Source organism: Nerophis ophidion, linkage group LG05, assembly GCF_033978795.1.
Source record: "Nerophis ophidion isolate RoL-2023_Sa linkage group LG05, RoL_Noph_v1.0, whole genome shotgun sequence".
Lineage (NCBI taxonomy): Eukaryota > Metazoa > Chordata > Actinopteri > Syngnathiformes > Syngnathidae > Nerophis > Nerophis ophidion.
Genome location: NC_084615.1, coordinates 43543032 through 43559069, shown reverse-complemented (window position 1 = coordinate 43559069; position 16038 = coordinate 43543032). Strand labels below are relative to the sequence as shown.

The following is a 16038-nucleotide window of genomic DNA, read 5'->3' as shown; positions in this document are numbered from 1 at the left end:
GTTGTTCGACGACCAGGGCGCAGTCACATTGCTCCTCTTGAATCTGAGGTTCCACTATTGGCCGGACCCTCCTTTTCAGTACCTTGGCGTGAACTTTCCCAGGGAGGCTGAGTAGTGTGATACCCCTGTAATTAGCACACACCCTCTGGTCCCCCTTTTTGAATTGGGCAACCAGCACCTCAGTCTGCCACTCCCTCGGCACTGTCCCAGACTTCCTCGCAAGGTTGAAAAGGCATATCAACCAAGACAGCCCCTCAACACCCCAGAGCCTCCAGCATTTCTGGACGGATCTCTTCAACCCCCCGAATCTTTGTCACTGGGGAGTTGTCTAACTACCTCAGTGACTTTATTCCGAGAGATCGACGTCAATCCCCCATCATCCTCAGGCTCTGCTCCTGTCAGGGTGGGTGTGTCATATATAGTTGGGTTCAGGAGTTCCTCAAAGTGCTCTTTCCAGCGCCCTATGACTTCCTTACTTGAAGTCAGCAGAGTCCCATCCTTGCTGGACACAGCTTGGATGGTTCCCTGATTCTCCTGCCTGAGGTGCCGTATGGTCTTCCAGAACAGCTTTGGTGCCACCCGATAGCCCTTCTCCATAGATTACCAGAACTGCTCCCACACTCTGCTTAGCTACGGCCGCTGCCTTTCGGGCCTGTCGGTACCTTGCAACTGCCTCTGGAGTCCCCTGGCATAACATACCCCGGTATGACTCCTTTTTCAGTCGGACGGCTTCCCAGAGCACCGCTGTCCAGCAGAGTGTTCGAGGATTACCACTCCTTGAAGCACCTACAACCTTCTGGACATAGCTCACAGCTGCAGCTTTCGCAATAGAGGCTATGAACATTGCCCATTCCTTTTCAATGTCCCCAACCTCTACAGGGATGGCAGAGAAGTCTCGCCGGAGGTGGGAGTTGAAGTCCTTCCGGACAGAGGACTCCTCCAAAGGTTCCCAGTTCACCTGCACTACATGCTTGGGTTTGCCAGGTCTGTCCAGAGGTTTACCCCGCCATCTGACCCAACTCACCACCAGATGGTGATCAGTTGACAGTTCATCCCCTCTCTTCACCCGAGTGTCCAAAACATACAGTCTCAGATCAGCTGATATAATTACAAAATCAATCATTGATCTTTGACCTAGGGTGCTCTGGTACCAGGTACACCTATGAGCATCCTTATGATGCTTGAACATGGTGTTTGTTATCGCGAGTCCATGACTAGCACAGAAGTCCAATAACAATCCACCACTTTAGTTCAGATCAGGGAGACTGTTCCCACCAATCACGCCAGTCCAAGTATTACTGTCATTGCTAACGTGCGCGTTGAAGTCCCCCAGCAGGACTATGGAATCCCCATGCAAGATATCCAAGAAGGCCGGATACTCTGAACTCTTGTTTGGTGCATACGCACAAACAACAGTCAGAGTTTTTCTCCCTCCAACCTTAAAGCGAAGGGAGGCGACCCTCTTGTCCACTGGGGTGAACTCCAATGTACAGGCACTCAGCCGTGGACTCGTGAGTATCCCCACACCCGCCTGGGCCCTCACACCCTGAGCAACTCCAAAAGTGAACAAGATCCATCCCTTGTCCAGGAGTGTGGTTTTAGAGCCATTGCTATGCGTAGAAATAAGCCCCACCAGATCCAAGTGGTAGCGGTCCACCTCCCGCACCAACTCAAGCTCCTCCCCCACCAGCGTTGAAACGTTCTACGTCCCAAAAGTCAGCCTCTGCTGCCCCGAATTGGTTCGTCTAGAGCAGTGGTCCCCAACCACCGGGCCGCAGAATAATTTTTTATAAAAAAAACAAAACATATATACATATATATATATATATTTTTTTTTTTTTTCATTAAATCAACATAAAATACACTTACAAATAGTGCACCAACCACAAAAAACTCCCCTTTTCATGACAAAAACGTCCCTTTTTCATGACAAAGAAGAAAAAAAAAAATGATTTAGTTACTTTACAGTGTGATCCTGTTAATAGTATACATTATCTCAAATAACTAAAGTATCGATAATTTCATGAGAATCAATATTGGAGCATAAAGATATCAATATATCAATATTTCAGTATCGATTCACACAACCACTATTGTGTATTTTATCCACTTTCTACATGTTGTATCCAACAATAGATGCCATACGTAACATACAACAACATTAGGACTGGGACAGAAGGATATAAATGCAACACTGGCATAACTGCTTGATATGCTAACGTTTTATCTTTACAACAACATATTGCTAGGTTTGCATTTTCGCTGAAGAAAAACAACACAATCAGATTTACAGGTCGTACGTCTGTAGCTGACTGACAGGTAGTTGGCAGAGCTCAGCCCTCATTTTAAGATTTCTGATGAAGCCTATTAAACACGTTTTTCCTCTTTGAACACATGGATTACACAAGAAAGCATTTGATTTCTCTTATGTTTGGTGCTCATTAACAGGTTCTATGGTTGCATGTTAGTTTTTACAACCTCATTTAAAAGTAACTTTTAAACAATTGTGGGCCTTTTAATGTGCTACTCTTTGTGAACCTGCAGGGCGCCCCTATAGTGGAGTTTGACGTCCACCTCTCCAAGGACGCTGTTCCCATCGTGTACCACGACCTTACCTGCTGCATCTCTACCAAGAAGGTGGCGACACCCAATGAACAGGCACATAATATTCACTTATTGAGTCAGACAATTAAGCATTATATATTTTTTTCAAACAGAAAAACAACAAGACTCTGGAACTCATTGAGGTGCCAGTGAAAGACCTGACATTTAATCAACTGCAGCTTCTGAAGGTAGTAACAAGCACTAACCTGCACACCTTTATCGTACCTATTGAAAACTGTTCATAGATCAGACAGCCATGAAAGAGCTTGATAAGAAAATAAGTTGTTCTGCTCAGACCCACAATTTGCTGTAAGGAGGAAATCAACTGGATTATTAAATTAATTAATTCACTTCACTATTGTGACATTATTGTGTTCAGCTGGCTCATGTTGCTGCCATGAAGGAAAACGATCTGAAAGGTAAGTTTTCTACTTTTTGTCCAACATGGATCTTTAGAAAGTGCAATAAATTGATGACCGCGCAGCAGCACCGAATCACAAACCAACACTTTGGAATTGTTTTGATTTAGACATACTGGAAGACGAGGATGAGATTGATGAGCATCAGCCCTTCCCGTCGCTTTCGCAGGTCGCTGCCAGCACCTAGACACCTTGTTGCTTTAAAATGCTTCAAATCATTCCTCATTTGTCTCTACAGATATTCCAAGCCCTTCCTGAACACGTGGGCTTCAACATTGAGCTGAAGTGGATCTGTCAGATGAAGGTCATAAAACATCTGAGAAAGAATCACAAATAAGTGCTTACATTGTGAGAAGTGTTTATTGGTAATCTTTGATCTCGACCAGGACGGGTCATGGGATGGCAACATGTCAACTTTCTTCAACATGAACAAGTTCCTGGACATCATCCTGTCTTGCGTTCTGCAGAATGGAGGCAAAAGACGTGTAGTGTTCTCCTGCTTTGACCCGAATATCTGCTCCATGTAAGCGTGTATAGAAATTCTACTGTCTTATAAATATGTCATCTATTTAACTTCAACACAGACTTAACTGCAAGTCATTTCAACAAGTTACTTGTGGTGGGTAAATGATGCCTCAATGAGTGTGTGGCACACTCACTTTTAGTATTGACACTGCCTGATAATGTGTTTCATAAAGGTTATCCGCCATCATCTGTATTATGCAAGTCATAACATTAATACATAGTTTGCAAATATAATTGTTTTTTAAACAAGATTCTGCAAAAAATAATATGAAATGCACAATTCTGGTCAATGAGCCAAATATTGAACAATTACTTTTTATGAGTGCTATAAGATCAAAATGATCCCACATTTTGGAATTTTTCATAGTTCCTTTTAGATCGATGATGAAAACGATGTCAAACGCAACAAGCCACTCTTCTGATTTCTTTCAGTACGAGCTGTCACGTGTAGACTTAAAGAAGTGCTTCCTAAAAACACAGTTAGGCACTTCACATTCATATAACTCAGCAGTTTTATCAGTCACTTTCTTAAAGTGTCACACAGATCGAGGCACCAACCGACACAGCGTCACTCCTTGTGTTTCATAAGGCACCAATTCTTTAGTATTGTTTGCCTCACTATAATTACCATTAACTGATCACAGCTTAAATTAAACTAACCTCATGTTAACTTGCCAAACATTCACTTCTTTAACTTAATGATTAAATTAATCAAATTTATCTTCATCGAACTTGTGTTATCATCTTCGGCACACTAACTCACTTACTAATTTAACCTTACTGACTTCATAATAATTTCACTATGACTTTACTAACTTCAACCAACTTTAATAATCATTTGACTTCTAAGTAACTTAACTAAAGGTGCCATGTGTAATAACGTGGCCAGAAATGGTACTGCAATCACAGTCAAAAGTCTAATGCCCTCCCACTCTCCATGACTGAGGTTGCCAGATACGCAACCGAATTCGAATCGTACTCCAAGTAACTTCAAATGACAATCGGCGAGTCCTACGCTGCAGGTTTCTCTTGTTTATGCTTCTTGCTAGATGGTTTACTGAGTAATTATGCCACATTTTACTAATGTCGATTAGCCAAATGTATTTGTAAAGTTACGCAGCAATATTCTCGTCTAGAGACAGGGCAGCTTGTTGGCATTATCCTGCTAAAATGTTTAGTTTGACCGCATAGACCACCATCGATATAATAATATATGATATATTATTATATATCATATATGATAATATATGATATATTCACGGTGGCAGAGGGGTTAGTGCGTCTGCCTCACAATACGAAGTTCCTGCAGTCCTGGGTTCAAATCCAGGCTCGGGATCTTTCTGTGTGGAGTTTGCATGATCTCCCCGTGAATGCGTGGGTTCCCTCCGGGTACTCCGGCTTCCTCCCACTTCCAAAGACATGCACCTGGGGATAGGTTGACTGGCAACACTAAATTGGCCCTAGTGTGTGAATGTGAGTGTGAATGTTGTCTGTCTATCTGTGTTGGCCCTGCGATGAGATGGCGACTTGTCCAGGGTGTACCCTGCCTTCCGCCCGATTGTAGCTGAGATAGGCGCCAGCGCCCCCCGCGACCCCGAAAGGGAATAAGCGGTAGAAAATGGATGGATGGATTATATATCGCATAGGCCTACTTTGACGGCAAGCCAAGGCCTACACTAAAATTACCGCCACATTTCGTTCAGCATAACTCCATGTTTCATCCAACCTGTCACACTGCATTCACTTCCATCTACGCACATCACCATCTTTCAGTGCAAAGTCCAACCCATGTTATGCATAAACCAAATTACGCATAAATCATATAGCCTACTACCATGTCAATACACCAAGTAAAAAACCATTACATGTAATGCATTATATTGTGCCAAGCAAATACCACCCCATATGTGCCTGATGCACATACAGTACCAGAAACTGCAATTAGCCATGCTAATGTTGGAGTGCATTTTCTCAGCGTATATACATATTGAGAACAAAATAGGCACTGACACTACCCATCTCAACATATGTTTTATTTGTCGAAAATATATGTTGCCCTGTAAGTTGGATGACACATCGACATAAAGGTTAACTGGCATATACTTCCCCCATTAGCCTGTATGTTGATGTTTTATTGACCAGGCTAGCATGCTAAGTATTACACTAGTGCTGGGGTCACCAACGCGGTGCCCGCGGGCACCAGGTAGCCGTAAGGACCAGATGAGTAGCCCGCTAGCCTGTTCTGAATTAGCTCAAATAGTAGCACTTACCAGTGAGCTGCCTCTATTTTTTTTAAACTGTATTTATTTACTAGCAAGCTGGTCTCGCTTTGCTCGACATTTTTAATTCTAAGAGACAAAACTCAAATAGATTTTGAAAATCCAAGTAAATATTTTAAAGACTTGGTCTTCACTTGTTTAAATAAATTCATTTATTTTTTTTACTTTGCTTCTTATAACTTTCAGAAAGACAAATTTTGAGAAAAAATACAACCTTAAAATTGATTGTAGGATTTTTAAACACATTTTTACCTTTTAAATTCATTCCTCTTCTTTCCTGACAATTTAAATCAATGTTGAAGTAAATGTATTTATTTTATTGTAAAGAATAATAAATACATTTTGATTTAATTCTTCAATTTTAGCTTCTGTTTTATCCACGAAGAATATTTGTGAAATATTTCTTCAAACTTATTATGATTCAAATTCAAAAAAATTATTCTGGCAAATCTAGAAAATCTGTAAAATCAAATATAAATCTTATTTCAAAGTCTTTTTAATTTTTTTTTTTAATTTTTGTTCTGGAAAATCTAGAAGAAATGAGGATTTGTCTTTGTTAGAAATATAGCTTGGTCCAATTTGTTATATATTCTAGCAAATTGCAAATTGGATTTTAACCTATTCAAAACATGTAATCAAAATTCTAAAATTTATATTAATCATGAAAAATTACTAATGATGTTCCATAAATTATTTTTTAAATTTTTTCAAAAATTTTCGAATTAGCTGGTTTTTCCTCTTCATTTTTTTGGTTGTATTTTGAAGAGTCGAAATTGAAGATAAACTATGTTACAAAAATTAATTTTCATTTTGTTCGTGTTTTCTCCTCTTTTAAACCGTTCAAAAAGTGTTTTTTTCATCATTTGTTCTCTACAAAAAACCTTCCGTAAAAGGAAAAAAAATGTACGACGGAATGACAGACAGAAATACCCTTTTTTTTTTATATATAAATTTACCTATTCAAAGGTAAATTGAGCAAATTGGTTATTTCTGGCAATTTATGTAAGTGTGTATCAAACTGGTAGCCCTTCGCATTAATCAGTACCCAAGAAGTAGCTCTTGGTTTCAAAAAGGTTGGTGACCCCTGCACTAGTGGGATGGTGCTTTGCTCCTTAGCATTTGTTGCACGAACATACTAGCTTTGTTAGACAAGATTATAGACTGTATTGGAAAATATAGTTTACATGCAAAATGTCAATTTCCATTTATTACAAGTAATAAGAAAATGTAAATGCATTAATTACCTATCAAGGACGAAATTAGCAAGTTTGGCGTCAGATGAAAAAATCTTCTCTGCCTTCAATCGTCTCCCATCTTTCAAAATCATCCCTGATACAAATCCATGTTTTGTGCCTGGCTTTGTCATGAATAAGTTTAGAATCGTAAGGACGTCTTTTAGATATACTAAGGTCTGACATGTTTAGTAACTTTACCAGTGGCAGTAGCTGGTGGTGCGCAACTGGCAACCTGGATGTGACACACTCACAGACTTTTTTATTGGTCAAACGGTGGAGAGCGGGGCATCAAAATGAAAACAACACAATTTTGGGGCTGAACTACTGTTATCAGTTATAGAGGTATTTGAAAATAACTTGATTTATTAATGCCTTTTGACATCATATATATGAGATTGCGTGATGATGTTGGAGCATATAACGCCACCTCATATATATGAGGTGGCGCTCTAGCCTATCTCAGCTTCAATCGGGCGGAAGGCAGGTTACAACCTGGACAAGTCGCCAACTCATCGCAGGGCCTACACACACTAGGGCCAATTTAGTGTTGCCAATCAACCTATCTCTAGGTGCATGTCTTTGGAGGTGGGAGGAAGCCGGAGTACCCGGAGGGAACCCACACAGTCACGGGGAGAACATGCAAACTCCACAGAGAAAGATACCGAGCGCAGGAGCGAACTCAGGACCTTCGTATTGTAAGGCAGACGCACTAACACAGGGGTCGGGAACCTTTTTGGCTGAGAGAGCCATGAAAGCCAAATATTTTAAAATGTACTTCCGTGAGAGCCGTATAATATTTTTAACACTGAATACAACTGTCAAGTTCAAACACTGACGACATCTATTAAACAAACAAAAAGCAAGAAATTAAACAGAGACTGGATTCAATTTAGCTCAATGAGGAGAAACGTGTATACCTGTACCCTTGTACAGTGTCCTCCCACGCTCTGACAAGAGAATCCTATGCCTCCTCTTTTATTTCGACTTACCCTGATTACAACAACTAAATGCGTGCATGTCTTATTCTTTTTAATAACATTGTTATTCTGAAGGGTAACCAATAATAAATAAAATACTTCTGACCATTAATGTAATTTCTTGAACAGGTGCGATAGAAACGGATGGATGAATTAAAATGCATGAGATTGTTTTATATTTTGAACGTTATTTTTAAAGGCCTACAGAAATAAGATTTTCTTATTCAAACGGGGATAGCAGGTCCATTCTATGTGTCATACTTGATCATTTCGCGATATTGCCATATTTTTGCTGAAAGGATTTAGTAGAGAACATCCACGATAAAGTTCGCAATTTTGGTCGCTAATAAAAAAGCCTTGCCTTTACCGGAAGTAGCAGACGATGTGCGCGTGACGTCACTGGTTGTGGAGCTCCTCACATCTGAACATTGTTTATAATCATAGCCACCAGCAGCAAGAGCTATTCGGACCGAAAAAGCGACGATGTCCCCATTAATTAGAGCGAGGATGAAAGATTTGTGAATGAGGAAAGTTAGAGTGAAGCACTAAAAAAAAAAAAAAAAAGGCGACGGCTCCAGGCGGCGGCAGTGGGAGCGTTTCAGATGTATTTAGACACATTTACTACAATAATTCTGGAAAATCCCTTATCTGCTTATTGTGTTAATAGTATTTTAATGAAATTATAAAGTCATACCTGAAAGTCGGATGGCTGCGGTGAACGCCAGTGTCTCTGAGAGAAGCCGAAGAGCCAAGATCACAGCTGCTTTTTTGAGCTGCATGAGGTCGCATAATCCACTGATGTCTCCGGTAAGAGCCGACTTAATATCACAATTTTCCCATCCCAAAACTTGCTGGTTGACGTAGAGAAACATGTTCGCCTGACTGCTCTGTGTTAAAGCTTCACAACAAACAAAGAAACATCGTCTGTGTTTCGGTTGCTAAAGGCAGCTGCAATCCACTGCTCTCCACCAACAGCATTCTTATTTATAGTCTCCATTATTAATTGAACAAATTACAAAAGATTCATCAACACAGATGTCCAAAATACTGTGTAATTATGCGATGAAAAGAGACAACTTTTAGCCGTGTGTGATGCTGGGAGAACATGTCCGCTCCAACCAATAACGTCACAAGCACACGTCAACATAAGTAAGCGTCATCATTCCGCGACGTTTTTAACGGGATACCTCGCGGGAAATTTAAATTGCAATTTAGTAAACTAAAGCGGCCGTATTGGCATGTGTTGCAATGTTAATATTTCATCATTGATATATAAACTATCAGACTGGGTGGTTGTTAGTAGTGGCTTTCAGTAGGCCTTTAACACTGAGATTACCAGCAGAATTATTAATTACTTATCGTGTTAAGCAACGTCAGCTAAGATTTATCTGAGAGCCAGATGCGGTCATTAAAAGAGCCAGATCTGGCTCGAGAGCCATAGGTTCCCTACCCCTGCACTAACCCCTCTTTCACCATGCTGCCTGCCTTTTGACATATCAGGGCCATTTAATGATGACTTGAAATTATTACATAATGTACATTTAAAAGGGCCTACTTTTAACTAACCTGCTAACCTAATTTGGAATTAATTAATCTAACTTTGGGGTGTCGTGGCTCAGTTGGTGGAGCGACCGTGCCAGCAACTTGAGGGTTCCGGGTATAATTCCCCGCTTTCGCCATCCTTGTCACTGCCGTTGTGGCCAAGATACTTTACCCACCTGCTCCCGGTGCCACCCACACTGGTTTAAATGTAACTTACACAATGGGTTTCACTATGTCAAGTGCTTGGAGTCACTCGAAAAGCGCTAACTTAATCTTCAGTTAGACAGCGAAAGTACCAAACAACCCAACTAATTAGCTATCTTAACATTTCCTAATTAAAGGGCTTATATTATGATTTCTGACTGTCTGACAGTCTCTTTAGGATGCGCTGTTTTGTGGGCGGTCTTATTTACGTCCCTCCACTTCGACTGTCTCCACCCTGTCAGCCATGTTGTAGTTTTTAAGTGTTTCAATAAAGAGTTTACTGACAGATATAAGTCAGAGCTGCAGGCTCTTTTGTGATAGGAATGGCAACAACTGAGGATTTATATGGATGGTTGAGCCAGTTTCCACAACAAGAAGTTAGAGAAAAATAGGAAACTTTGTGATCACAACGTTGGACTACAATGGCAGACTTACATTGGTAACACTTTACCATACATGGAGATATCTGCTGACGTAACTAGCGACAAATACATCACTAGCTACTCAAATTCCAAATTGCTCGTTTGGAGCAGGTATGAAGTGTTTTTATAAATATCTTTCCCATGCCTCCATGTCCAGACTTTTTTTTATGGGGGGCACCTAGTTCTGCATGGGTCGCACCCAAAAAACAGTCAGTCTATCCTAGGAGCAGCTGTAGCTACCATAGTAGGTTACCACGGTTACCACCACCAAGTATGGAGTGAATCTTTTAAGAAAATTGCTGTCAATATTGCCAAGTAGGCCCTGTGATGAGGTGGCGACTTGTCCAGGGTGTACCCCGCCTTCCGCCCGATTGTAGCTGAGATAGGCGCCAGCGACCCCCGCGACCCCAAAAGGGAATAAGCGGTAGAAAATGGATGGATAGATATTGCCAAGTATTACAGTACGTTGGACAACTTGCAACAGTTGGCGCAAAATACAAATACAGTTTACTACAATGTACTGCAGAGTGCAATGTGACTTTGTATCCGGTTTTTTACAGTAATGGGCGTGTTCGAAATAACAGTAAAACAAAATGCATGATTCTGGGCCATAAATGTACAGCCTCTGTCACTTTAAAAGGTATTTGTTTGGAGCAACTTCTATTCAGTTGAATACACTGCAAAGAACAGATACTTAATGTTTGAACTGAGAAACTGAATTTTTGTTGCAAATAACCATTAACTTAGAATTTAATGGCAGCAACACATTGCAAAAAAGTTGGCACAGGGGCAATTTTACCACTGTGTTGTATGGCCTTTCTTCTTAACAACACTCAGTAACCGTTTGGGAACCAAGGAGACCAATTTTTGAAGCTTTTCAGGTGGAATTATTTCCCATTCTTGCTTGATGTACAGCTTAAGTTGTTCAACAGTCCGCTATGTTCTCGTATTTTACGCTTCATAATGCGCCACCCATTTTCATTTGGAGACAGGTCTGGACAACAGGCAGGCCAGTTTAGTAACCACACTCTTTTACTATGAAGCCACACTGTTGTAATATGTGGTTTGGCATTGTCTGGCTGAAATAAGCAGGGGCGTCCATGATAGCGTTGCTTGGATGGCAACATATGTTGCTCCAAAACCTGTATGTACTTTTTAGCATTAATGGTGCCTTCACAGATGTGTAAGTTACCCATGCTTTGGGCACTAATACACCCCCATACCATCACAGATGCTGGCCTGGATTGATCAGTGGCCTAGTGGTTAAAGATTGGTAGGTTGTGAGTTCAAACCCCGGCTGAGTCATACCAAAGACTATAAAAATGGGACCCATTACCTCCCTGCTTGGCTCTCAGCATCAAGGGTTGGAATTGGGGGTTAAATCACCAAAAATTATTCCCGAGTGCGGCCACCGCTGCTGCTCACTGCTCCCCTCACCTCCCAGGGAATAAGGGTGATCAGTCAAATGCAGAGGATAATCTCACCACACCTAGTGTGTGTGTGACAATCATTGGTACTTTAAGTTGAACTTTGAACTTTTGAACTTTGCGCCTATAACAGTCCGGCTGATATCCTTTACACACTGATGTCGGTATTTGATGCAGCACTGTCTGAAGGGTTGACGGTCACGTTGGTTTTCGGCCTTGCTGCTTACGTGCAGTGATTTCTGCAAATTCTCTGAACCTTTTGATGATATTACGGACCGCAGATGTTGAAATCCTTAAATTCCTTGCAATAGCTCTTTGAAAAATGTAGTTCTTAAACTGTTTGACAATTTGCTCACACATTTGTTCACAAAGTGGTAACCCTCGCCCCATCCTTGTTTGTGAATGACTGAGCATTTCATGGAAATTGCTTTTATACCCAATCATGACACCCGCCTGTTCCCAATTAGCCTATTCACCTGTGGGATGTTCCAAATAAATGTTTGATGAGCATTCTTCAACTTTCTCAGTCTTTTTTGCCACTTGTGCCAGATTTTTTGAAACATGTTGCAGGTATCAAATTCCAAATGAGCTAATATTTGCAAAAAATAAAAGTTTACCAGTTCCAACGTTAATTATCTTGTCTGTGCAGTGTATTCAATTGAATATAGGTTGAAAAGGATTTGCAAATAATTGTATTCTGTATTTATTTACAAGTTACACAATGTCCCAACTTCACTGGTTTTGGGTTTTGTAATCTGCGGTACAGAATCCCTCTGCCATTTTCAAGTATGTTTTTTTTTTTGGAGTGGTCAGCTTGAAGTGTCTCTGTCTCCCTTGTCGTCATGTGACATGAGTGCGTGACTGTTAGGATTTGGCTTACTCGTTTTGATGACGTGCCTTATCTTGCCTCTGATTGGCCAGTCCGTAATGTTTTGCCCTAACTTTAGCCAATTGTGACTCATCATACGAACACCAACCACTCATCATGGATTTTCTCTGTACCCTACGAAGAAAATCCATGATGATTGGTTGGCGGTTTTGATGGATGTTCTCGTTCATCCAGATCATTAGATTTTGTCCTTTTTTTGGGGGCCTGGAATCGCAGTCCATTTTATTTCTTTCTAGCTTGTTGCTTTGATGTAAGCTACCTCGCCACATGGGTCTAAAAGTAGCGAACCTACAGGAAAAGCTACTTGTTAAAAAAGTAGCTAAGCTACCGCCAAGCTGCTTTATGTAGTAAAGCCACACAGCTTAGCTACATGTAGCTTGTTACTGCACGTGCCGCCCTTGGGCACCTTTTAGACACGCCACTGTTATGGGGATCCTAAATAAATAACAACACGTATCAATAGGTAAGAAAAGTTGGTTTTGAATAATAGGACCCCTTTGACGCTGAAGCATTTAACAGAAAGCTTACTTTTAACAAATACATTTGTAGGGGAACTGCACTTTTTTGGTAATTAAGTTTATCGTTTATTATCCGTTTGTGAGACAAGCACGTGTTTCTTTTTTATGCATTCTAACTTGTAAATGAACATATTAATGTCAGCTAAAAATTAAGCCTTCAAGAGACGCGGTCCTCCACCTATAAAGCGCTGTAAAAAATATCCAAACACCTCCATGAAAGTTTTATATACACACTTTAAGTATGAATGTAATGTAGTAACAGGCACACTCATAATAATGTGTACCGGTGATATATACGTTTTTTGTTCATCTTAAGCATACAGCGGCACATTCATTTTATAGATGCATCACATCGTTCTTTCCTTTAACAACTATTACTTGGATGCCTGATGATGATGGGATGTTCAAATCTTGCTGTTTAGATGATTAATTAACCATAATCTTTGCGAAGGGTTAAAAAAAAGCCGGTGCAGCAAAATAATGTGTTTTGTGTCTTTCTGGCCATCTCGGTTCATGTCCACAACCATTTTCTATCCAGGTGAGAGGCATGATTTATAATTTATATCGAACGTTCAACAGAGTTACCAGGTGATCATAAGCAGGAGCTCAGTATGTTAACACAGCAGCTGCACAAGCCAAGTAGCACTCTGTAACATGGCACGGCTAAAAATAGTTTGTCTGCGTAAACGCTTATAATAACAATATCATTAAAACGTGGTTAATATTCAGGTCACATGATGTAAATGGGATATTGTGTGTGCTTTTTGAATGCATTTTAAAATGATTTAGAGGCAAAATGGATTATTCATATTAACACCATTGCTAGCCACCTACAACAAGCAGATTATTACAAAATAGAACGCCAAAAAAAAAGTGCAGTTCCCCTTTAAGTACTGTATGATGTCTTAAACTGACATAGTTACCGCCACCATAAGGTTCCATCCATCCATTTTCTACCGTTTGTTCCTTGTGGGGTGGCGGGGGGTGCTGGAGCCTATCTCAGCTGCATTCGGGCGGCAGGCGGGGTTCACCCTGCACAAGTCGCCACCATGAGGTTATTTTATGTATTCGCCTGGATTGTATTAGATAATTGGCAACATAACTCAAAATGTTATGGGCAGACTTTGGTGAAAATGTCAAGAAATGTCCAAAACGGGATAAGAAATCGATCTCGGGACTGATCCTGATCCCCGTCTCGATTCAGAATTTTTTCAAAGGATTATTTTACTTTTGGAAGACCGAGTCTGGCGTACGTTTCCGCTCTCTGAGTGCTTTTTCATTATGCTTATATGTATGTTTGTCCTACAGGGTGCGCCACAAGCAGAACAAGTACCCAATCCTCTTCCTGACTCAGGGAATCTCCAAGAAGTACCCGGAGCTGATGGACATCCGCTGCCAGACCACAGAGATTGCCATTAGCTTCGCCCAGAGCGAAGACATCCTGGTAGGAAACGATGCGTTTCATTTCAATTGTCCTGGTTATGAAACAACTGAAAGAAAAATGTTGTATCCCGCAGGGAATCAGCGCTCACACTGAAGAGCTGCTGACAAACCTGAGCCTGATCGGGGAGGCGCAGGGCAAAGGCCTGGTGGTCTTTAGCTGGGGCGACGACAACAACGAGCACGAGAACAGGAAGCGGCTGAGACAGCAAGGCATCGACGGCCTCATCTATGACAGGTAAAAACGTTTGTCTTCATACTTGCCACCACAAGACTCTGTTTTAACCACCTACAAACTGTATCAGAACAAGAATCCTGTTGATTTTTGCTGATATCTGAATTAATTAATTGAATGAATTGTATTTACCCCGGCAGACAGACATATACAGCAACACTTCATCACTCTTTGTACAAACCCTGTTTCCATATGAGTTGGGAAATTGTGTTAGATGTAAATATAATCTGAATACAATGATTTGCAAATCCTTTTCAACCCATATTCAATTGAATGCACTACAAAGACTAGATATTTGATGTTCAAACTCATAAACTAAATGTTTTTTTTGCAAATAATAATTAACTTAGAATTTCATGGCTGCAACACGTACCAAAGTAGTTGGGAAAGGGCATGTTCACCACTGTGTTACATTACCTTTTCTTTTAACAACACTCAATAAACGTTTGGGAACTGAGAAAACTAATTGTAGAAGCTTTGAAAGTGGAATTCTTTCCCATTCTTGTTTTATGTAGAGCTTCAGTCGTTCAACAGTCCGGGGTCTCCGCTGTCGTATTTTACGCTTTATAACGCGCCACACATTTCCGATGGGAGACAGGTCTGGACTGCAGGACGGCCAGAAAAGTACCCGCATTTTTTTTTTGACGAAGCCACGCTGTTGTAACACTTGTCTTGCTAAAATAAGCCGGGGGCGTCCATGATAACGTTGCTTGGATGACAACATATGTTGTTCCAAAACCTGTAAGGACCTTTCAGCATTAATGGTGCCTTCATAGATGTGTAAGTTACCCATGCCTTAGGCACTAATACACCCCCATACCATCACAGATGCTGGCTTTTGAACTTTGCGCCTATAACAATCCGAATGGTTATTTTGCTCTTTGTTCTGGAGGACACCACGTCCTCTGTTTCCAAATATAATTTGAAATGAGGACTCGTCAGACCGCAGAACACCTTTCCACTTTGCATCAGCTAAGCCGGCGGCGTTTCAGGATATTGTTGATGAATGGGTTTGGCTTTGCATAGTACAGTTTTAACTTGCACTTACAGATGTAGCGACCAACTGTAGTTACTGACAGTGGTTATATGAAGTGTTCCTGAGCCCATGTGGTGATATCCTTTACACACTGATGTCGGTTTTTGATGCAGTACTGCTTGAGGAATCAAAGGTCCGTAATATCATTGCTTACGTGCAGTGATTTCTCCAGATTCTCTGAACCTTTTGTTGATTTTACGGACCGTAGATGGTAAAATCCCTAAATTCTTTGCAATAGCTCGTTGAGAAATGTTGTTCTAAAACTGTTTGACAATTTGCTTTTGAA

At 40.8% G+C, this 16038-nt stretch overlaps 1 protein-coding gene across 3 annotated transcripts in view; it reads left to right on the top strand.

Annotated features, from left to right (window-relative positions):
• The window catches only part of gpcpd1 (glycerophosphocholine phosphodiesterase 1), a 41203-nt gene that overhangs the window by 17125 nt on the left and 8040 nt on the right, over nucleotides 1–16038 (top strand). For all 3 annotated transcript variants that reach the window (XM_061901015.1, XM_061901017.1, XM_061901016.1), the window contains 8 exons: nucleotides 2545–2637; nucleotides 2718–2792; nucleotides 2984–3023; nucleotides 3134–3192; nucleotides 3262–3327; nucleotides 3410–3546; nucleotides 14350–14485; nucleotides 14559–14719. In XM_061901015.1, the coding sequence (XP_061756999.1) occupies nucleotides 2545–2637; nucleotides 2718–2792; nucleotides 2984–3023; nucleotides 3134–3192; nucleotides 3262–3327; nucleotides 3410–3546; nucleotides 14350–14485; nucleotides 14559–14719 (767 nt within the window). The remainder of the gene's footprint in view (nucleotides 1–2544; nucleotides 2638–2717; nucleotides 2793–2983; nucleotides 3024–3133; nucleotides 3193–3261; nucleotides 3328–3409; nucleotides 3547–14349; nucleotides 14486–14558; nucleotides 14720–16038) is intronic.